Source organism: Etheostoma spectabile, chromosome 15 (assembly GCF_008692095.1).
Source record: "Etheostoma spectabile isolate EspeVRDwgs_2016 chromosome 15, UIUC_Espe_1.0, whole genome shotgun sequence".
Taxonomy (NCBI): domain Eukaryota; kingdom Metazoa; phylum Chordata; class Actinopteri; order Perciformes; family Percidae; genus Etheostoma; species Etheostoma spectabile.
The window spans coordinates 26,089,307-26,112,302 of NC_045747.1; the positions used below are offsets into that span (position 1 = coordinate 26,089,307).

At 41.8% G+C, this 22,996-nt stretch overlaps 1 protein-coding gene across 2 annotated transcripts in view; it reads left to right on the plus strand.

Annotated features, from left to right (window-relative positions):
* Positions 1 to 22,996, plus strand: part of cemip (cell migration inducing hyaluronidase 1) — a gene marked incomplete at its 3' end in the record, with an annotated part of 254,772 nt that overhangs the window by 230,778 nt on the left and 998 nt on the right. For both annotated transcript variants that reach the window (XM_032536538.1, XM_032536539.1), the window contains 8 exon segments: positions 2,168 to 2,348; positions 4,602 to 4,817; positions 6,852 to 7,063; positions 14,143 to 14,328; positions 16,930 to 17,125; positions 18,660 to 18,746; positions 21,677 to 21,834; positions 22,521 to 22,621. In XM_032536538.1, the coding sequence (XP_032392429.1) occupies positions 2,168 to 2,348; positions 4,602 to 4,817; positions 6,852 to 7,063; positions 14,143 to 14,328; positions 16,930 to 17,125; positions 18,660 to 18,746; positions 21,677 to 21,834; positions 22,521 to 22,621 (1,337 nt within the window).

A 22,996-nucleotide genomic window follows, 5' to 3' on the forward strand; every position in this document is an offset into this window, starting at 1 on the left:
ACAATATTTGTTAATAGATTATGAAGTAAAATTTTATGTTCAGAATTGTTTTTAAAATCCCAAATAAGTCACGAGTCAATTTGACCCGAGGGATACGAGAGGGTCTCAAAAGTGAAGGCAACACGAGGGTTAATATCATTTAAGGTCAATTAAAGGTCATCAGGGACAGGTCTGCTTGCCATCCCCAGAGTCTGAACAAAAAAGGGGGGAGCTGCATTCAGTTTCTATGCTCCACAGTTCTATGCTCAGCAGTTCCATGCTTCTATCTGCTTCAAACGTCTAGTGAACTGTAGGTCGGCACCTGATCTCAGCTCTTTCAAATCTAGGCTGAAGACCTTTCTTTTCAACACTGCCTTTTGCTAATTCATTGCACTCCATTGGGAATTTACTCTTGTATTTAATCTACTTTTAATTGTTGTTTTTATTGTTTTATTTTTTTGTATTAACCCCTTTCAATTTATCAAATTGTTTTGGTGTTTTATGTAAAGCACTTTGAATTGCATTGCTGCTGAACTGTGCTGTACAAATAAAGTTGCCTTGTCTCGCCTTAAAAGTAAAGTTAGGTTTACTTTATGCTTTTTCGACTCATTTAAAAAAAGACAAAAAAAAGAGAGTGATCTGTGTGCGTCAGCGCCACACTGAACTGCACACTGCAGTCAGCACAATTTCTGAAACTGGTCCAGTATCAAGCAGGGTGGCTCAGTGGTTATGGAGCTAGAAGCACTGCTGCCATGCGGATAGTAGGCACTGTAGAGTTTCACCTTTCTGTGGGGAGTTCGCACCATGTTTGCGTAGGTTTCCCCTGGTTTTTGTACGATGTATGATTATGTGTGATGAAAGAAATTCATTAAAGGTGTTGGCCAGAAAAGTTCTGACTCCAATTATCTACACCCTCTAATGTTGTGGAGACTTGTGATACCAGAACTCAACGATCAAATCTGAGACGATAAATTAAAGTTGAACAATTTTACTGAAGTCCAGCAGTTAAGTTGCAACACATGTGTACCCATGTGTGTGTGTGTGTGTGTGTGTGTGTGTGTGTGTATGTGTGTGTGTGTGTGTGTGTGTGTGTGTGTGTGTGTGTGTGTGTGTCTGGGCTGCAGATAAAAGTATACATAAAATTGTGAACCCCGTCTAACCATATCCCTAATCTTTCATCTTCTTCCTTTACGGCGTCATCCTCCTGTCTCCTGGACGATTCTTCAGTTCTCACACACACACACACACACACACACACACACACACACACACTGATCCAAGAGCCATACCGTGCCGTTCCACCTCTCCGTCTGGTACAGAAAAACATTTTCTAACATACACTCACATCCCTGAGCTATAAGGTAATCCAAGCTTAAGCGAACTATCTGTGTGTCTGAGTATATACATTGTACAGGGAATACAAATGTGTCTTTTCTGGAAAATGTAACCACGTCTAATTACTACACTCAACTCACAGTAATGAGTAACACCATATATTTATAGACTTTAATACTGAGAATAACACATCTCGATTATAGAAATATTTCTCCAGTGACAAAGATTTCTTCTTAGGAAACATGCTGGCTCTATACACACTAAAAATACTGTTTCTTTAAATGGAGTATGGTGGGTTTGGTGATGGTGATTTCATTGCTGTTTCATATAAAAAAAAAAAAAGATCTTACTTTTTAACAAATAGGTCTATCTCTGTTTGGATCCTTTCCATAATGTTGTCAGACACTTAAAATAATAATTTGAGCCTGTGGACGGAAATTGCCGAAAGTTCCATTGCAGCCCGGTTCTTAGCTGCCTTGCTTAATACTGGCCCAATTTCAAAGATTTTTATTCATATTGGTCACTGAAGACACTTAGTCCAGGTTGGAAAATGCCAACTTACCCTTTATAATTGTTCCAATCTTTCATTTTATCTAACTATAAAGCACGGAATCTCTTTCTGTTTGTCTGTGTAATGTTCAAGTAAATAATAATGGTATATAAGATGGGACTTGAACCCTGGTGTTAAAGCATGAAACATCTACTTACTGTATACTGCGTGTGTGTGTGTGTGTGTGTGTGTGTGTGTGTGTGTGTGTGTGTGTGTGCGTATGTGTGGCGTGTGTGTGTCTGTCTGTCTGTCTGTCTGTCTCTCTCTCTCTCTCTCTCTCTCTCTCTCTGTGTTTGCCTGCAGTGATTTTCCTATACGGGGCATGCAGATCTATGATGGACCCATCAACATGCAGAACTGTACATTCCGGAAATACACAGCGCTGGACGGACGGCACACCAGCGCCTTAGGCTTCAGGCTCAACAACTCGTGGCAGAGCTGCCCCAACAACAACGTCACCGACATAATCTTTGACCACGTACCTGTGAGTCGGCTTCTGTGGGAAATTCACAACATCTGCACTGATGAAACCAGAGACATTAGCTTCTGTACTATGACGTATTTTCCAGTGAAACTGGAGTATTTGAACGGTGTACGTTTGCAGGAGGGATTTAAATGAAATCATTGGTCCCATAGTCGGAACTCTAATCCTCAGATCTGAGGGTCCCCCCCCCCCTAAAACATCATTAAAAAATGCATTTTAAGTTTAGAAACATTTAGAGCCCCCCTAGCTTGCCTCATAGTGGTTTGGCCCACTGCCTGCCCACCCCCTTTACGTCACCTACATACACAAGTCCAACTAATTGATTAGGTTGTAGAGAACACCCAAGAAGTTGAGGGGATAACCCAACTCTTCCCCAGGAAACGGGTGTGTTTGTTTTCTGTGTGATTTCGTTGTTAGTGGGTCAACCTGAAATTACTCATCCAACGCTTTTTTTCCAACATCTACATTTCAAAATCCGGACTGTTGCTATAGCTCCACCGAAAACTTTATTCCATTATTTAGTCAGCTCCTTTTTGAACCACTGGGCCACGTTTGGTGCATTTTCATTCATGGGAAGGACGACACTTTTTGAAAGTAAAAAAAACCAGTAGTAAATAAAAAGCTGCAAGCAGCGTTGGACGGACACCGCTCCCCAGACACATTGTCACCAATGAAAATGGAGCTCCCTGCTGAGTTCAGTGATACCTCACACAAGACACTACATCATAAAGTTCATTAGCTGCCAAAGCATAGAGGGCGGGTCAGACCTTTACCAATCAAAAAGAAACTCTCTGCTGAGATCAATGATACCTTACACAAGACTCTACCTTAAATATGTCAGTAGTTATGAAAGGAGGCCTGTCCTGACTACGTGGGCGTGGTTAATCATAGAGGGCGCGTCAGAACATCACCAATGAAGAAGGAACTCTCTGCTGAGTTCACTGACAGCTCACACAAGATTCTCCTTTAAACAGTTCAAATTGTATGAAAGGGGCGTGGCCCCAATACGTGGGCGTGGTTACAGTATATGGGGCAGCTCAGTATCACATGTACACCATACAAGCTTCATGTAAATTGAATGATGTTTGTCATAAAAGACTGATTTCCTGTTGCCTGCAGAGGGTGCAATGACCAAAAGTCAATTTTGGACTATAGGTGTCCTCAGGCCCGGACACTTGTACAACAACTTCTTTGTTCTGAAAAAAAAAACTTGTTATCATTACGGTCTTTAGATGACGCAGACCGAATTTGAAGTTGATCTGATGAGTTTAGAATAGCTTTTAGGTCTATTTCCTGTGACCACTAGGTGGCGCTATGACTTTGAGTAAATATCGGCCTTTAGATGCCGTCAGGGTTGGACTCTTGTGAATCCTGAAACGTTTCGAGCCAATTTACACCCACTTCCGGTTTCGATGGCTAAATGCAAAAAAATTTGAAATCAAAAGAGGGAGCTTTATCAAGCTTGTTTCGGTACCAAAATCAATCATCAGTGTCAATCTCATCAGCGTCAGTGGGAAATCAGCATACAGCATTCTTCTACCAAGATCTAAGACTGCTGCTGATTGGCTGTCTAATGTAACGTCAAGGCAGGCAAAAAAACCTCTACCTGACACAGAGACACAACTTACGTGGTAGCTGGAAAATAAATTAATTGTTGTGTTGTCTTCCCGTTGACCATGAACTTGTTTTTCTTTCGGATGAAAATAGAGTTTTTTTGGTGCTTTTTCCGACGTTTTTGTCGCAATTTGCGATGCCTTTGACGCTTAAAAAAAATCTTTTTGTCAACGCTTTTTTCATTCATGGTAATCTTTATGACAATATTCATATTTTTTTGTTAAAACAAAGCAGAAATATTTTGACTAATAGTTAAGATCAATGAATGTTGAGTGAATCACAGACTGGTTTGTGTCCAAGTTTAGTCAGGATACTGTTTTTAAAACCATTTTAACCTTTTTTCCAAATACTAAAAAATTGAATAAAACACCCAAAATGCAATGAAAGTAATCATTAAATTTACCTGTGTATGGTTTATAAAATTGATATAGTAAAAAGTATTATTAAGGAACCGGTGTCAAAGTCATGGTATCGGTGTAGATACCTGTGTAGAACATTTTTCAACGATACCCAGCGCTTTGTTTCAGAGGCCTCTCCACCTCGATGAGAGGGGTACAGTACATTTGGATGTATAGTTTTGGATATGATCATGGAGTAAAATAGCCACTCTGAACAGCTGACTCCCTCTCTCTACCGTAGATCACGTCTCGGGTGTTCTTCGGGGAGCCGGGGCCCTGGTTTAATAAGATGCAGATGGACGGGGACAAGACGACCATCTTCCACGACGTGGACGGCTCGGTCAGCGAGTATCCCGGAGCCTTCCTGGTCAAAGAGGACAACTGGCTGCTCCGGCACCCGGACTGCATCGACGTGCCCGACTGGAAGGCTGCTATCTGCAGCGGCCGTTACGCACAGGTGGCTCATACATCCCTCATCACAAACAAGCCAGGGCTGGAAAAATTCCAAAGATTTATTTATGTTTTACTTTTTAAAACAAATTCAAGTTTTGAATCATTTCCAGGATGCATCTTTTGGTTATATATCACTTTCATATGACCCAGATAATGTAATAACACAAACACACAGCCTATGAAGTAAACCACACACTTTTATTATCATAACACATTTTATCACATCTAACTGTACCCCCCCCCCGTCATATTTGTTGCTATGAACATGTACAGCAAGTGCCAACAACTAGCAATATAATGATAATAAAAATATCTAGTCTGACCAATAATCACTTATGTAAATTTGGCATATCTAAACAACATCAACAATTACCAATCCTACACCTTAGGACCTTCTCGTAAGTAATATTGGCAATTAATTGCGGTTAAACGAAGACACTGCAATTATGTTAACAAATTGACAATTATCATCATTGACAGTTATCATTGTTACAGGCCTACACTTATCTACACCCTCTTTGGTGTTGGCTGATTACATGCATTTTCCACCGAGTGATTTCAACTGGATAAGGGTGTTGATTTGCTAATGAATTAAACGGTTCATAAGTAAGATAGACATTTGTGTCATTTCCTCTTTTAAATGTTTCATACCTGCCAACATTGGGCTGTGAAAAAAAGAGAGAGATTTTTCTGGGGTATCTGTTGGAATGGCTAACTTGCAACATCTCCGTCCCCATTTTACCATGCACCAGAAACTAATACAATAAATACAATGATGTACACTTACTTAATGACTTTTAATGCACCTTAAATCCATAGTAATCCAAAATGTACAAAAAAATGTGACATGTCTGCACACTTATGCTGAACAACATGTGCTACAGTCTGGACATATCACAGAGACCGTGAAACACTCATTTGAGTCATATCACCATGAAATGGGGAGATTAACTGAAACAGTGGCTCAGGAGTGTTGATCAAAATGATGTCCAAACAGCTGAATTGATCAATTAACAGAAACACCAAACCATGGTGCTTGGTCCATGCCAATGGAGTCCAGGTACTGTTTAAAGGATTTTTCAACCTGGACCCTATAGGTTTTTGTGTGTAAGTGACTGATGGGAACAACAATCTTTGAAATTGGTTTAGTATTCAGCAAAAGGTTGTGAGCAATAGACCAGGCTGTAATGTAACCCTACGGGGCAAATGTGCATTATCAATTTTTGTCCACTAAAAGTTCATTTTTTTCCGCTGACAGGCTCAGATTATTAGTCTAAGTGTCTGACAACATTATAGAAAGGATCCATATGAAGATATGCCTTTTTAAAATTTTCTTTATGAGCTTTTTTTTAAACCAGAAACAGCATTAAGATCACTAGCGCTAAACCCACCAGGCTCCATTTAAAAAAATATAAATACTTTTAATATATATAGAGCCAACATATTTTCACATGTAAAATGAAAAACTATGTGTTTATTTTAACCAAAACTAGAGTTTTGATGGTTGTAAAAGTGGAAAGACGACCCAAAATGGCTTTTCATAGTTTTATTGTGTCTATTAAGTCTATTTGATGATGCTAAAATGACTGTTTACTTACATGGAGTCTGGTGGGTTTAGCAAACGCTATATCACGGATGTTTTTGTTAAAAAAAAAAAATCATACTCTTTAACAAAAGGTTGACCTCCTTAGAAATCCTTTCCATAATGTTGTCAGACACTTCTGAGCAAATAATCTGAGCCTCTCAGTGGCAATATGAGCTCTTTTGTGAAGGTAAATACATGCTGCACAACTTATTACCATACATTGTACAAAGTAGCTTGTTTTGCCGACTGCAGCGGTGTTGTTTTATACTGGAACAATGTCAAAGACTGTTGTTCCCATTAGTCACTTTAACACAAAAACATAGGAAAATAGGACCCAGGTTTAAACAAAAAAACGGGAGTCCCCCTTGAGAAGAAATGATATTGATATTGGATAGGCCTTTTCTGTCCAAATATTTGAATCAGCCTTCTAACTCTGTGGTGGGTTTTCTTCAGATCTACATCCAGACCCGTAACCCTGCCAATCTGAACATGCACATAGTGAAGGACGAGTACCCGGATCGGCCCCTGACACTGGAGGGCGCCCTGGGGAAGAAGAAGCACTACCAACAGTTCCAGCCGGTGATCACACTGGCCAAAGGCTACACCATCCACTGGGACCAGGTGGCGCCGGCCGAGGTCACCATCTGGCTTATCAACTTCAACAAGTCAGTGCACACGTGACCCCCCACACCGTCTACACACACAATGCATGTTTACTGCAGGTACTGTGTGGTCTGGGTTGTTTTAAAGATGTGAGAATCATTCATGGACTAAATTAACATCCTGTACCAGAGCCAGCGGTTGAATAAGTATTCAGATCTTTTATTTAAATAAAAGTAGCTGCAAAAATAATCTGTAACAAGTAAAACTCCTGCATTGAAAATGTTACTCAAGTAAAAGTCTGTAAGTATCATCCGGAAAATATACTGAAAGTAAAGAAAAATCCACAGATTTTAGAAACTGGAAACAAACAGTTGTGTGTTTAATGGTCTAATTGACCAGCTGGACTTGTAGGTCGTTATATTGTTGGCTAGTTTGTCAATTATAATAAAACATCATATTTTATAAACTACATGTGTTTTGTGTGCAAAAATCTTAACGTGTAAAGTAAACAGTAAATATGATATCAGATGAATGTGGTGGAGTAAAAAGTACAATATTTCTCTCTGAAATGTAGTGTAGGAGAAGTAGAAAGTGGCATGAAAAGAAAAGTACAAATACCTTACATAACAATACATAACATTTGGACTTTCTGTACTGGAGGAAATGTACTTAGTTACATTTCAACACTGACCAGTGCGACATTTTGAGTGGGGAAGAGAAGGCGACACTCCAACAACAATCCGTTTTACGCTCCATCCAAAATCCTCACGCTCACCACTCACTCAGCTCACATGCTCAGGTTTGTACACTGTCCAACATCTTCTAAGTCTTTATACTTGTTCTGAAAGGCCACACCTGAAGGTGGGGCAACGTTTGAATGAGAAGTTCAAACCATGCTTTTGCTCACACCTCCACACACCTGGCCAATCACTGCGCAGTGTGGACAGTTGGTTCCTGATGACCTAACCCTTCAGGAAAGGTTGAACTGCCATCCAGCTAAAGAAAGAATTTTAGAAAGAGGGAAGACATTAACGGAACTGTGTCCACACTCTGACACTTTTTAGCTAGCATTCTATCACATGATCTGTCAGACACTTTACAGATAGAGTAGGTCTAGAGCACACTCTATAATTTACAAAGCCCCAACAATTCTAGTAATTCCCCCAAGAGCAAGCATTTAGGGGTGAGGAAAAACACCCTTTAAGGAAGAAACCTCAGACAGACCCGGGCGGTGTCTGACGGTGCCATATACAACTCCCAACAATGATGGAACAGCAGTGAGCTGCATCACTCTGTAGCTAAAACAGAGAGCTCAACGCTGAGTGAAAGGAGGAGCTACAGCACTGTGCAATATAACAAGAATAAGGTGTTTTTGGAAGATAAAACCATGTAAACCTATTCTGGTACAAACTCTAAATTCAATTATGAACCTGAAAATGAGCATAATATGAGGTATTAAGGATGTCAAACTAAAATATAACTTCTTAGCTTTTTAAAAAGCACAGCAAAAAGACAGGAAACTGCGTCAGACCGAAGGCGTCTGGATACGGCCAATAGCTGCGAACGGTGTCCGGACACGGACACAGTGACATTGGTTAAACATCAAAACATGTTGTGAATGATGACACTGGATGTTGGCTGACAGGGTTAACACACTGATCCCTCCACACTCGGTAAATGACAAGGCAGCTCCCAAATGTCATGGTGACTGAGGTAAAGTGGTCATTCCTTCACTCCTGCTGTTGACCACGATACACCACAAAAATGGGAGAGCCTCATTTTGTGTCCCTCCCTTCCAGTGGTGGAATGTTACTAAGTACATTACTCAAGTACTGTACTTGAGTACAAATGTTAAGGTACTTGTACTTTACTTGAGTCTTTTCTTTTCGTGCCACTTTCTACTTCTCCTCATTTCAGAGTCCAGCTGAAATGAATAGACCAATAAACACAGAACTGTTTGGATCGTTTCCACTTTCTAAAATCTGAGGATTTTTCTGAGTACTTTTAAGAAAGATGAGAAAAACTGTATTGTCTGTCAGGAGTTAACGAGATTTGTCTTTGAAAGAGCAGGCTCAAATGTAAAATATGTTAACCTTACAAACAGTGCCAAAAAGAAGCGTGAATGGAGGCGCTGGGTGTTGTCTATGTATTGCTGTTCAGTGTGTTGATGGCAGTGGGGATGAAGGATCTTTTTAAATATATATTTACTTTTAAGTACACTTTCCTGATAATACTTAAATACCTCTACTCAAGTAACATTTTCAATGCAGGACTTTTACAGGATCTGATTACTTCTTCCACTGCTGCTCCCCTCAGATAGTGGTTACAGTGTGGCCTTCAGCTATTAAAACTGCATAGAATATTTTTTAAGTATGTAAGCTTTTCCCCATGGCCTCAGTTAACCCTGACAGATTAGAGCCCAAACAGGATGTTTCCATCGATGGTGCATAAACTGTATGGTGTCCTGTGCACTCAGTACTCTCAACTTAACTGTACTGCTCAATTGGTCATCAGTATCCATACGTAGACCTTTGCACTGGTATAACTTCATTAGTGGCGGGGTTAGCTAAGTTAACATACATATATAGAGGTTTACTCCTTGACACAGCTGCCCTTTGCTGCATGTCATTCCCCCCCCCTTTCATGTCTTCATCTGTCCTGTGAAAATAACTTAATCTACAAATCCATGCTTGGGTTGCTGCCAACATATTTATCCAGTTACATGTCACACGCAAGCACTGCAGTCCTAGCCGACGCTCCCAGGCATTCAATACCTTCAACGTCCCATCAGTTCATACAATTCAATTAAATTTTATTTATAGTATCAAATCATAACAAGTTATCTCAAGACACTCTACAGATAGGTCTACACCACGCTAATTTACAGAGACCCAACAGTTCCAATAATTCCCCCAAGATCAAGCATTTAGTGCGACAGTGGCGAGGAAAAACTCAACCCAGGCTCTTGGTGGGTGGTTGTCTGACGGTGCCGGTTGGGGATGTGATGAAAAGTGGCAATTATAGTCACAATAAAGATAATGGAAATATCACTAGAACTTGTAGTTGTAGTAGTTCATGGCGTAGCATGGCACTGCGGGGCGTTGCAGGGCGTTACAAGGTGTAGCAGGGCACTGCAGGCCGTTACAGGGTGTAGCAAGGCACTGCAGAGCATTGCAGGACGTTACAAGTTAGCAGGGGACTGCGGGCGTTACAAGTGTAGCAAGCACTGCAGGGCGTAGCAGGCGTTACAAGGTGTACAGGGCACTGCAGGCCGTTACAGGGTGTAGCAAGGCACTGCAGAGCATTGGAGACGTTACAAGGTTTAGCAGGACTGCAGGTGTATCAGGGCGTAACAGGTGAGCAGGCACTGCGGGCGTTGCAGGGGTTACAAGGTTTAGCAGGGGACTGCAGGCCGTTACGGTGTAGCAAGGCACTGCAGAGCATTGCAGGACATTACAGGCTTAGCGGGGACTGCAGGTGTAGCAGGGCGTTACAAGGTGTAGCAAGCACTGCAGGCGTTGCAGGGCGTTCAAGGTGTAGCAGGGGACTGCAGGCCGTTACAGGGTGTAGCAAGGCACTGCCGGGCGTTGCAGGGCGTTACAGGGTGTAGCAAGGCACTGCAGGGCGTTGCAGGGCGTTACAGGGTGTAGCAAGGCACTGCAGAGCATTACAGGACATTACAAGGTGTAGCAGGGGACTGCAGGGTGTAGCAGGGCGTTACAAGGTGTAGCAAGGCACTGCAGGGCGTAGCAGGGCGTTACAAGGTGTAGCAGGGCACTGCAGGCCGTTACAGGGTGTAGCAAGGCACTGCAGAGCATTGCAGGACGTTACAAGGTGTAGCAGGGGACTGCAGGGCGTAGCAGGGCGTTACAAGGTGTAGCAAGGCACTGCAGGGCGTAGCAGGGCGTTACAAGGTGTAGCAGGGCACTGCAGGCCGTTACAGGGTGTAGCAAGGCACTGCAGAGCATTGCAGGACGTTACAAGGTGTAGCAGGGGACTGCAGGGTGTAGCAGGGCGTTACAGGTTTAGCAAGCACTGGCGGCGTAGCAGGGCGTTACAAGGTGTAGCAGGGCACTGCAGGCCGTTACAGGGTGTAGCAAGGCACTGCAGAGCATTGCAGGACGTTACAAGGTGTAGCAGGGGACTGCAGGGCGTAGCAGGGCGTTACAACGTGTAGCAGGGCACTGCAGGGCGTAGCAGGGCGTTACAAGGTGTAGCAGGGCACTAAGCAGGACACCGGCTACAGCTGCAACCATGATTTAGGTGCCACCTAATCCAAGGAAAACTTTGAGGTGAGAAAACACAAGGACTCCGGGGAATAAGGTCATCAGCGCTAAATCTGGGAAATGAATGCACCCAGATGGAAAGAGAGGACAGAGGAGCTCAGTGTGTCAAAGGAAGTCCCCCGGCAGTCTAGAACTATAACAACATGACTAAGAGCTGTTCCAAGGCAAACCTTAGCCAGCTCTTTAAGGGTTGGTAAATGAATCTGACAACTATGACGAGAAGCAGAGAAGAGAGTACAGAGCTTAGCAAAAAGGTTTTCTCTTTTTCTGCCCCCTTAACCTGGAATAAACTGCAGCAGGAGCTAAAAGCTTCCCAGCTTGTTCCCACTAGGGGATTTTAAACTCCTTTTAAGGGCACTGGGAAAAAAGGGCACTCTTGTTTTTAGTATTTTAGTGTTTAACCCTTGTCTTCCCATTGAACATGCACTTGTCAAGATGACAGATACTATACATTTGAAGATAACATTCAAATCACTAATTTTATGTACAAAGAGCATTGTATGGAATCATCCATGTTATTTTGGGGTTAACCCTCTGAGGACAGAAGACGCACCAGCGAGTCCACGCGATGTTTGACAACACTCCTACTCAAAAAGCGACATTACAAAATTTCATTTTAGACATTAATTTCCAATTTTATTCATATATTGCGCTACTTTTGTGAACCCAAGAATTTTGTAAACTCACTTCAAGCACCAAAACAATGGAGTGTAGGTTGGTTTTCACAAGATTTGAGAAATATTTCTGGTTTAGCACCAAATGATCTCTTTCTACATTGCTCTTGAACAATTTTGGGAGTCACTACACAGAAAGCTGAGTTTGTTCTGAACATTTTCCTATGAAACCCATTAAGATCAGGTTATATTCAAAAAACCCAAACAGGGGAATTCAAGAACATACAGTATGTATAAGATAACTCTTGTTATCAATTGATGCTATAAATGAAATTGAATTTAAATGAATGTAAAAGTGCCCTCAGACCTCACTGGGTTAAGTCTACTTGGTACCTTTGTTTAAATATTGTATTTACTGTTTGGTATATTTTATTTATATTTTTGTTTGTCTGTCTGTATTGGTGTTGTGTATTGTTTAAACAGGTCTCTCTTGAGAATGAGACCCTGTGTCTCATTGACATTACCTGTATTAATAAAGGTTAAATACAAATACACCAACAGCCCCATCTACAGTTCACAGAGGAGTACTGCTTGTGAGGCTGTTTCTCTGCAGAAAGAGTTGAATTATGGCTTGTTTTTATTACACTATATAAGACAACAGCTGCTGTGTGTGTTTTAATGGGCCATTATTCCCTGCCTCGTATAGTATGATATATTAAAATGCAGCTTCCTGCTGCTCATTTGAAGCTTTGATGGAGGAGCTTGTATAGCAGACTCAGTAAAAAGCTGTTGTAGGCTACTAAATACATCATGGTATTTTAAAATTCCCTATCTTGTTAAGGAATTGTTGACTCTGGGGCAGTTTATAAAGTAGATTTTCATTTTAAATGGTTCTGTTTGATCCTGATTCAGCTTATTTTGGAACACAATTTAGGGCTTCATATTTGTATTATCAATCACTTGAGCAGTTCTTTTTTACTACCACTTAATTATTCTTTTGGTCTATAAAATGTCAAACTAGTTGGAACGCCTTGGAATTGCCTTCCACCTTTTTGTCCGCACTCTCTCTCTCTCTCTCTCTCTCTCTCTCTGCACACAGACACACCAACCCGTACTTACTACCAACGCGTCAAATACGGACTTACAAAATACGGAGTGGCTGCCTGCGTCTGATGCAATGAAAAAGGCGCTCTTCAGCGTGTGTGCATAACGTACTGGGGAGAGCAGCAGCTAGACGGGGTTTAGAGAGTTGTACGGCCAGGGTGGTGGGAGGGTCAAACACAGGACTTTCACACAGGAGAGCGGGGTTTGTGTCCTGCATGTGTCCTTTACTGTCCCGTTATTGCTGTGTGTCAGGGAAGACGCTTTCTTCTTTAACCGGCCTGTTATTTCCGCGAGTCACACAACCGTAAGCCCACCCACGACCTTTTCCTAAACCCAACCGTCCCGTTCCCACACGTCATGGAGTCGTAAGCCCACCCACGAGTTTTACCCTTAACCTAACAGCGTCAAAAGGGACGCCAATAGTCCCAACCAAGCGCTTGTTATATGACACTAAAGGTCTCCTGATGGACACTATAGACACCTGACGAAGCGTCCATATTTTACGAGATAGGAGTGATAATGTGTTGGACACACAAACTCACAGTCTGGAGCCGAGTCTCTGTACACGGTCCGGTTCTGGTGGTTGATTAACGCAGACATTTTGCTGATGGCTCTCATTAGGGGCCAGATTACGTGGCACACAGCGCAGCCCCATCGTAAGGCAAATGTCTGATTACTCCACATTTTAACTGTGATATTTTGTGAGTAAATTTGAAATCTGCCACATCTGTCAGGTGAATGTGTGAAATATGAGTAGTAGTAGTAGTAGGCTATACAGTGTGGTTGATAAGTTTTGGGGTGCAAGGGTTCTGGAGAAACCTTCAAGCAGCAATGCCACAGGCTAAGCTATCAGTTCCACTGTAGTAGTATAAGTCCTCACTGGGAGAAGCTAAAGTCAGAGTATGTTTTCTATTTTTTTTCATATATTACTTACATATTCATCAAAATTGTTAACGGTTAGTTTTCTGTCTAATCTATAAATGAACTCATTTGTTCAGCTCTAGTCACAGTTCCTGTGATATTCACCCGATTAGATAACGGTAGAATAGAATCCTGTGTTTGTTGTTACTGTGGCTGTGAGAACAAGGTCTGCTGTGAGACTAAGGTATCTACATTGCTCTATTTGTTGTGTTTCAGAAATGACTGGATCAACGTGGGTATCTGCTACCCACAAGGCACCACTTTCACTGTCATCGCCGACATCCACAATCGCCTGACCAAGCAAACCCGCAAGACAGGCGTCTTCACCCGGACCTCGCAGAGGGACAAGATCCAGCACTCATACCTGGCCAGAGGATCCTACTACTGGGAGGAAGACACCGGGTCAGAAGAACACACACACACACACACACACACACACACACACGTTACTTTAGTGAATGCTTTATTTCGAGAGCTGTTACTAAATAATAATAAAGTATTTAAATAGATCATAACTTGCTTGCATTTCACATGCATGACGTTGTTTCCATGAGGCACCCCATACTGGTTTAGTTGCTCCTAAAGGGACCGGTTGACTTTGAGATGATTAAAGTGTGCTTTCGCCTAAACAATGTCTGCTCAATGTCGACATACTTATTGATATGCCTATCCTGTTGTCACTCTTAGCGTGTGATACATAAACTCTCGGGCACGTAATTGCTGTTTAAATTACCGGATTAATTTGCCAGATAAAAGAATAATTAATAATTATAATTCATTCAGTTTCAATAGGGTCTTCGGCGCTCGGGCCCTAATAAATGCAGGTAGATTTGTTTTATTTCAAACCATGAACATCTGATCTGAATAAGTAATTTCGCTACAAAACAATGCAGACTGATGTAAAAGTGCATGACTGTAGAGGGTAACCATGAGTGGGATATTGAGGGACTTATGTGTGGTATAAATACTGATCAGATTACTCTACTGATAGGTGTGAAGGAGTTGGAGATGTTTGGCTCAGTTGGCCAAATCAGTTGGGTAAAGAACAATTAGTATTGGTGCTTAAAATGGGGCCAAGAGAAACAATATGGGCCGCTGTTTATAATTAGGAGGCTGCATGGCTGTGACAAAAACCAAACGGCCCACAAGGGCCCGCGGCCCCTCTGGCATCTGCCCAAATTCCAGACCTTCACTGGTCCAAATCCAAGTTAATAAAATGTTATCAGACCCATGTATCACCTTGAAGACAGAGTAGCTCTCAAACTTCTCTACATGCAATCTGCTGCTGATTTTAATTAACAACAGATTGTAAATGATCTGTGATCTGAACAGATTTAGTCTCTCTGACTTCTAAAGGTATCAGCCACACTATGTGTTCTGTACAGATTAAGCTTTTAAATCGGACAAATAGCAGTTAAAAGTCCTCCGATTCAAAAACAATGAAAAGTTTGTATAAAACGGCATCATGTGGAGTCAATTCTGAACCAGTCAGCTGTTAAATCAGGTGAGAGGCCGGCGTTTCCCAGCATGCTCTGGGTCCACCTGGGTCCACCTGGGTCTTGCCTGCGGGTCTTGCCTGCGGGTCTTGCCTGCGTCTCAGAACTGCGGCCGCCTTGATCTCGTGAGATTATCGTTGCCCACGTGTGCATGACGTCAGAACAAGTCGGGACACAAATCTAACCGGCATGCATTTGGCGGCGATTGCCGGTGATCGATTCTGCTCAGATCTGGCTCATCTCGATCGAGCCTAATGTTTTTATTTGAAGTCGTACAAATCAAACAAGACCTCTTATGAGCCAATCAGTTCCCGGGAGGCGGGAACCCTAAACCCAATGATGCCCCTGCATTCAATGTGGACCACGTTGGTTTTGATCAACAGTTGCTTGAGCCAGTTGCAATTCCATGTTATGAGACCCTCCTACCTTTTTAGCCAATAAGGAGACGATTCGATTCATGCACTACAGTAAAATACACTGATTTGTATTCTAATTCTGAAACCTGTTTTACAATTTTGAAGCCTGGCAACACTCAAACCCATTCACTACAGAACTTTGTGGTTTTTGCCAGGTCTGCCGTGTGCAAATTTCTGTGAGTTGTCCAGCAAGCTAAGCCCCTCACAAATGCGAGCAACGTCGCAGAATAATAGTCCTTACAAAAACAATTGGTTTCTTCGCACTTTCAGTGCAAGGCCCCATTGGGGGTAGCAGAGCATTGAGCAGGACCACAGCAACAGCCGCAACCGCTATCTAGGTGCCACCACAATCAGGGCCATCTGCGTCTTCTCAAACATTCAAACCTTTATTAAACCAGGATAAAAAAATATGTCTCTTTTACAAGAGTGTCCTGGCAAGTGGCAGCAGCGTGGTTTTAGACACAGAGACACTTACAGGTAATTACATAGACACACTTTCACTCATCATATTCAAACAACGTCATCATAATAACCTGGGTCTTAAATTGATTTAAAAACAGTAACATACAGACTGCCTTTCTGCAAGGTCCTTTAAAAAGCCTTTAAAAGAATAAAGTCAGACTAACTCCTTGAACTGTAGTTTATTCCGAAGCTGATTCCATGCAGATGGTGCTGCAAAATTAAAAGCCTTCTTACCAAAGTCAGTGCGGGCTTTAGGGACTGTCAATAAAACCAGATCCTGTGAGCAAACAGCAAACAGTGATGAGTGACAGATTTTAAATCAAGAATCTTAAGGCTCCATGAAACACAGTGTCCAAAGCATGAAGACACTGGGAGGTTAAACACATGTATAAAATATCACCATATTCTCAAATAGGAATGACTGATAAACAGCTTTTGCATAAGGAGATCGTCATCTCAGAATAACGAAACAATATCATAATTATGAAGAATTATATGATAAGGCCTCCCTTTTTTTGTCTTTGGTGAATGCCATGAGCTTCTGTAGTCAGTTGAATTAAAAGGTGAGCAGGTTCAAAGTACTGATTGTGTATGTGTGTATGGTCTCTAACGTGTACTGCGCGTTGCAGGCTGCTCTTCCTGAAGGTGAAGGCCCATAACGACAGGGAACAGTTTGCCTTCTGCTCCGCCAAGGGCTGTGAACGGGTGAAGATCACAGCCATCATCCCTAAAGGCAGCCCCCCCAGCAACTGCATGGCCCAGGCCTACCCCCGGCACTCTGAGATGCCTGTGGTGGACGTACCCATGCCCAGAAAGATACCTAATGTAAGGCATTAAATGTATTTAAAAAATATTCAAACCAGACATGATTCTCTTCATAGCTGTTGTAGTGACACTGTTCACACTGTAAGTATAGTCACTTCCGGTTATGCGTGTGACGCAGCGTTTGACGAACCTCCGTTTGGTCTGGTCTCCTGGGTGAAGGTCCTGTGTTTATTGGACCCATTCGCCCCCCCAACCTGCCTCCTTAGGCTGCGTTCACACCGCCTGTGTCGGCCGTCCGATGGTCCGAAAAATGCAGAAGTAAAAACGCAGGTTTTTCTGTTAATTTTGAATGGGGGAGTTGCGTTTAGGGGGGACATTTAAAAAAACAAAAGGTTTGAGACCGACTCAACTTTTGGAGAAACGCAACCCCGCGTCACGCTGCGGTGGCCAATCATGTAACTGGAGTTCAGACTTGTCGGTGTGTTTTGAGCTCTGGCTTGAGACGGTGTGAGAGTCCCGTACAGGAAACAGGAAATACTACTGCCTCTATCGCTGCCACAAGAAAGTTTTAAAACACCAAGAGGGCAAAAAACGAAACACAAGCACTGAACCGCCCAGGAGTTTGTGCAATAGCTGAATGTTTCCTGCAACAACAAAGCACTCACTATGTCTCGCTTGTCTATACTCTCTCTCTCCAGCTAAAAAAAGTAATTGTGAAATAGAAAGTCACTCCGCCTCACAACCCTGTGGAAAATTGGACACTTTTCTTGGTGTGAATGCCCACTTACGTTGAAATTTGGCCCACTTATACTTCCTCACCTTACTTCCTGCTTTTCTCCCATCATTCATACTACGGCTACTCGAGGTCTCCGCCACTAGAAATGTAAATATAGGTCGTAATTGCTGCTTGAACCAATGGCTTTACTTATTACTTACTTTAACTGCATGCTATTGACTACATGCGTGGAACAAACACACCTTCTCTATGCAGTTGTCTGTCATCCCATGTTTTAAATTCCGATGGACTTTGATTGGCTGTCAATTCAATTACATTACATTTTATTTACAGTATCAAATCATAACAAGAGTTTCAACTTTATGTTCCATAGTTAGCGTTTTCGTCAATGTTCTTGGACACCACTTAATACAGTTACAGTTCACACAGTAATTTTCAGATATTGATACTGAATACATTTAGTAGGTTTATACAGTATATTTTCAATATCTCTAACAGCTTGTATACATACATGCACTTATGTTTGAAACCTTGTAGGCACATACCTTCTTTCTAAGAACATATTGCATCAAATGAATGCCCCATTTGTTCTATCCTTATTGACACTCTTTATCAACTTTCCACTTCTTTCTTGGCTCTATCCTCTTCACTTTTACTGCTGCTGAAATTAATTTACCCACAGCAGTCATTAGAAATATATCTTTCTTATGTCAAAGTGACATTTTGCAGCTGCGATTCTTTAATGTCATTTGTTTAACTGCATTTGAAAACTGACTTTAAATTTTCTTCTGTGCAATCCAATTCTGTGAAATATTGTGTATTCATTTCATCTGTGGTCATTTGCTTTTTTGCTCTCAGCCCTCATCAGAACACTTCCTGGAGGTCAGACTGGAGTCCTACAACACTCGGTTCTTCCACATCAAGGAGGACTTTGCCTTCACTGAGGTATCTGTGTGGCATACACACAGGAGAATACAAGGTTTAGACTTACTGTCACTGTGGTTCAGCAGCTTAGACTCAGACCACTGGTTTTGGGTTACTGAACAGAAATTACTACAACATACAGTATTGAGAAAGTATCATTTAGAGACATAATACGTGTTACATTTTTATACCGATGAGTTGTACACTTATATGATATTTAGTCTCGCTTTGCCAGATCTTCCTCCACAGCGCTGCAGAGGAGGGTCTGGCTAGTCCACACAGCATTCAATAGGACTAAAGGAGTGGTCTGGTTTATTGGCATTTCTTTAAACCAATCACAATTGTCTTGGACCGCAAAAAGCTCAGCACGGAGACAGCCTCTGCTAAACAGGCTTGGGAAGGAACTTGTTTTTGTGGAACGTGTACGTTCAATGGTTGTTTTAATTTGTCACCAGAAAACTGTCTGTATTTAACCCTGCAGAGATCTGCGGAGCGGTTAAACAAAGTCCTCATAAATCCACCCGAGTTTAGAACGCCAACACAAAAAAAGAGTAAGGTAACGGTCATCTGGCCGAAAAGACGGAAATCCAGCAAAATTTTCGCCGGCACCAGAGTGATCCCGCAAGTGGAACGTTGTGGATCTATACATCATTAGGGTTTTGTATTGGTGCCAGACTTTGGTGTCAGTTCTATTGAAATAAATGGGGCAGGCATGACAGGTCCCACTATACACCATCATATCTGTGTGGTTTCACCAATTCTAAATGGCTCCAGCCCCAAATGTTTACAACATGTGGCTCTGTCCCTGATCCTGTTTTTGTCCAGCAGGTGCGTATATCTCAACTCCAGGCCCCTGTTTGGGCTAAGATAGCTGCTACATCATGATAGATGACCAAACAGGGCAGGTCTGACATCAATCATGACAAGGATTAAATGAGAATTCCGGTTGATTTCAACATGTTTGACTCTGTTTTTTTTTAACTGTCTAAACATGTTCAAAACCAGTGCCTACCCATGTGCAGTGATTCCATCCAAGTGAACACACCAAATCGGACTGCTGTAGATGTGACAGAAAGGCAGAGAGAATATAAACTATGTTCACTTGGATGGAATCACTGCACATGGCTAGACACTGGTAATTACATTTTGAGCATGTTTAGAGGCTAAAAACAAGTTTAAAACTTAAGCCTGTTGGGTGCTAACTCTAGCAGGAGGATAACTCGGTGTAGGCAGCACCAATTGGTTTCATTTGTGTCACTACCGACAGCACTACAAATCTTTAAAAAACAGAGCTATATGTTGAAATTGACCGGAATTCTCCTTTAAGTTGGAGAGGCGGTAACGGAACATTTGCTGTCACTCACCCCCATCTGTGTCGTAGACCAACCCCAATATTTAGAAGAGGTAGATTTGCCCCCCTCATAAAATGTGAAAGACAACCCACTGCCCAAAAGAAGTACAAATTATCAGGTTTTTACTTTGCTACATTTGTGGGGGCAAGCAACAGGAAGTGAAAAACAAAGAGATTTATGGAAAGTTCAACTTTGGAGCTTCTGGCTATAACAAGGTCTCATTCTTTCATAGATTGGTTGTTGAGATGTACATGGTTCCTAACAAATCATCCTGAAACACATGGCATGTTTTGACTATGCAGAAAGTTTGGAACAATACAGGAGAATAATACTTTCCTGTAAACAAATAAAGACATTTGCAATATCAATTTTTGCATACAAAATCACAAGAAGGCAGGAAACAAAGAGTTTATAATGTGTCCCCCCTAATGTTGAAACTACACCTACGCCCTTATGTGATACGCTCACATGTGTAACACAGCCAGTGTGCGGCTATTTCACGACCTACAAATAAAAACGCTCATATATGCTTATATGTTATTTCACGTCTGAACCTCTGCTGCTCTACATTTTGACCATTGTTTTTCTAATGGGTCTCTTGCAAGTCCCATCTTTCTGGAAGTTTAATACTAAAACAGTTTTATTGTAATTTGTACAACTGGGATAAAGACGAGCCCTGGATCTACATTGCAGAATTCTTAATCGCGAGGAGCCCAGGTGTTGGCTGAGTGTGACCAGGGCTCATGGTTTATGCACAAACATGTATGATGTCTACAAAGACTGCTCTCTTTACAGCTAATTATCTAATGCTTGCTTAACATTATTCCTTTATTCCAGAGTTTCTCAAACTATTTCAGACCCTTACCCAATAAAAAAAACTCCAGGACCACCTAACTGTCAAAGTATTCCCGAAAACGACAGGCCTCCTACTTTAACAGAGTATTACATATTACAGCCAAACTAAATGACAAATAGCTGACTCTGTCATTGTCTCGGTTGACATCTCATTGGGAAAAAGGTTGCTGCTTATGCCGAGAATGCAGCGACCGTGAAATTCATTCCTCTGCATTTTCTCCAAAGGTCACGGTGATCATTTGTGACATAAATTGGAGCCAGTGACGCGAAACGGTCTGCTCCATAGCTGAAGCCCTACAGCACAGAAAGAATTGCCAAATCAAATAATATTAGTTTGAATTTACATACGAGTTCATCCAATATTAAGAACACCACAGCTATGCTACTCACCATATGGGCTTTGGAATTGTTCGCAGAGAGTTTGAGAACCACAGTTTTGACTTTTAAATGACCAAATCTAATCACGGACCACCAGTGGACCACTCTTTGAGACTTATGATTTTACACTATGAATACAATTGAATTGACTTTGAGGAATACTGTCTTATTCTTTGATTTTGATAAAGTAGATTGAACTCCATTAAAAGTCTTAAAAGTGCTATATAAACTGATTGTAGTTTTGTCTGACATGTTATGGCCTGTGTTATTTGATGTCAGTGAATTAGTGAAAGTATTGCAGCTCTCAGTGGCGGCATTTTATAGATCCCAGAACTGTAGTGTGATTGGCCGGCTCTTTTGTGACAGGTGAACAGCAGGAAGTTGTACCAACCAGAAGATGGGGTGCAGCTGACCGTGATCGACGGGCATGATGGGAAGGTGGTGGAGAACAAAAGTTTCAGGAACTCCATCTTACAGGGCATCCCTGCACAGATCGACAACTACGTCAGTGGACTGAGAGACGGGTAAACGCTGCTCATTTCCTGTCCTACTACACTAAAAACTAGGGCTGTCAATTGATTAAAATATTCAATCGTGATTAATCGCATGATTGTCTATAGTTGACTTGTGTTTAAACAGGATATTTTTGCCTACTTACAAATCAACTCAGAGGTGTTGTAAGTGTGGGGGACATAACTTTAGTCTTGTTGAGAGAACCATCTGGACAGGCTTTGGAAATAAACCTGCCATTGAAAAGAACATTTTCTTTAACCGTTTCTGCATAAGGAGCTTTGTTTCTGCTAGCCATCCACAACGTTACAGCTGCATCACTTTCTTATTTCCCAAACTACGGAGCAGCCCAAAACACAGAAAGGAAATGAGTGGCGTTAAAAGGAATTTGAGTTAACTTGTTATTATGCGCCCATTTTGACAGCACTACAAGAAAATCCTTCCACAGTTTGCTCTACCAATCTGTTCAAGATTGATTGCGATTTACCATCATGTTGTGGATGTGTGGGCCTCCAAAAGAATTTAACTGAACTGCCACAAGGTGTTATATACAATACACTGAGACAAATGTGTTCATGATCTTTCCAATGACAAACTAGTCTCAGTCTCTAGTTTAACACACAGCTTAAGAGACACATGCAGCTACTTTCAGCTACATGGGAATACTAAAACAATGCGCTGTCTCTCACTCTGTCTGTAGTTCCATCGTCCTCATTACGTCTAAGGGCCGTCTGGTTACCAGAGGATCCTGGACTAAAGTCCTGGAAAGACTTGGAGCCGACAAAAGCATCAAATTGAAAGGTAAATAAGTCTAGGTCTTCACTGTGCTCGCAGTGGTTATACTGTTGTTGGAATGCATTAGACAAAACACACTGCATTTTCAACAGAAATGCACTGGATGGAGCATTTTACCCAGGTCACAGTGTGACAACAATGCCCAAATACTGCCATTTGGACATTGCAGAAAAAAAACATATCTATCATCATCTAAAATGTACATGTCTAACAAAAATGGCACAACCAAAAGTGATAGAATGGAAAACAACATAAGCAACACACACCAATCAGGTTGCAACTACATATCTCTGATCAACGATTAGACATTAGGGTAATATGTAAATACAAACTATATATAAACACTATAACGTGTGTGTGTGTGTGTGTGTGTGTGTGTGT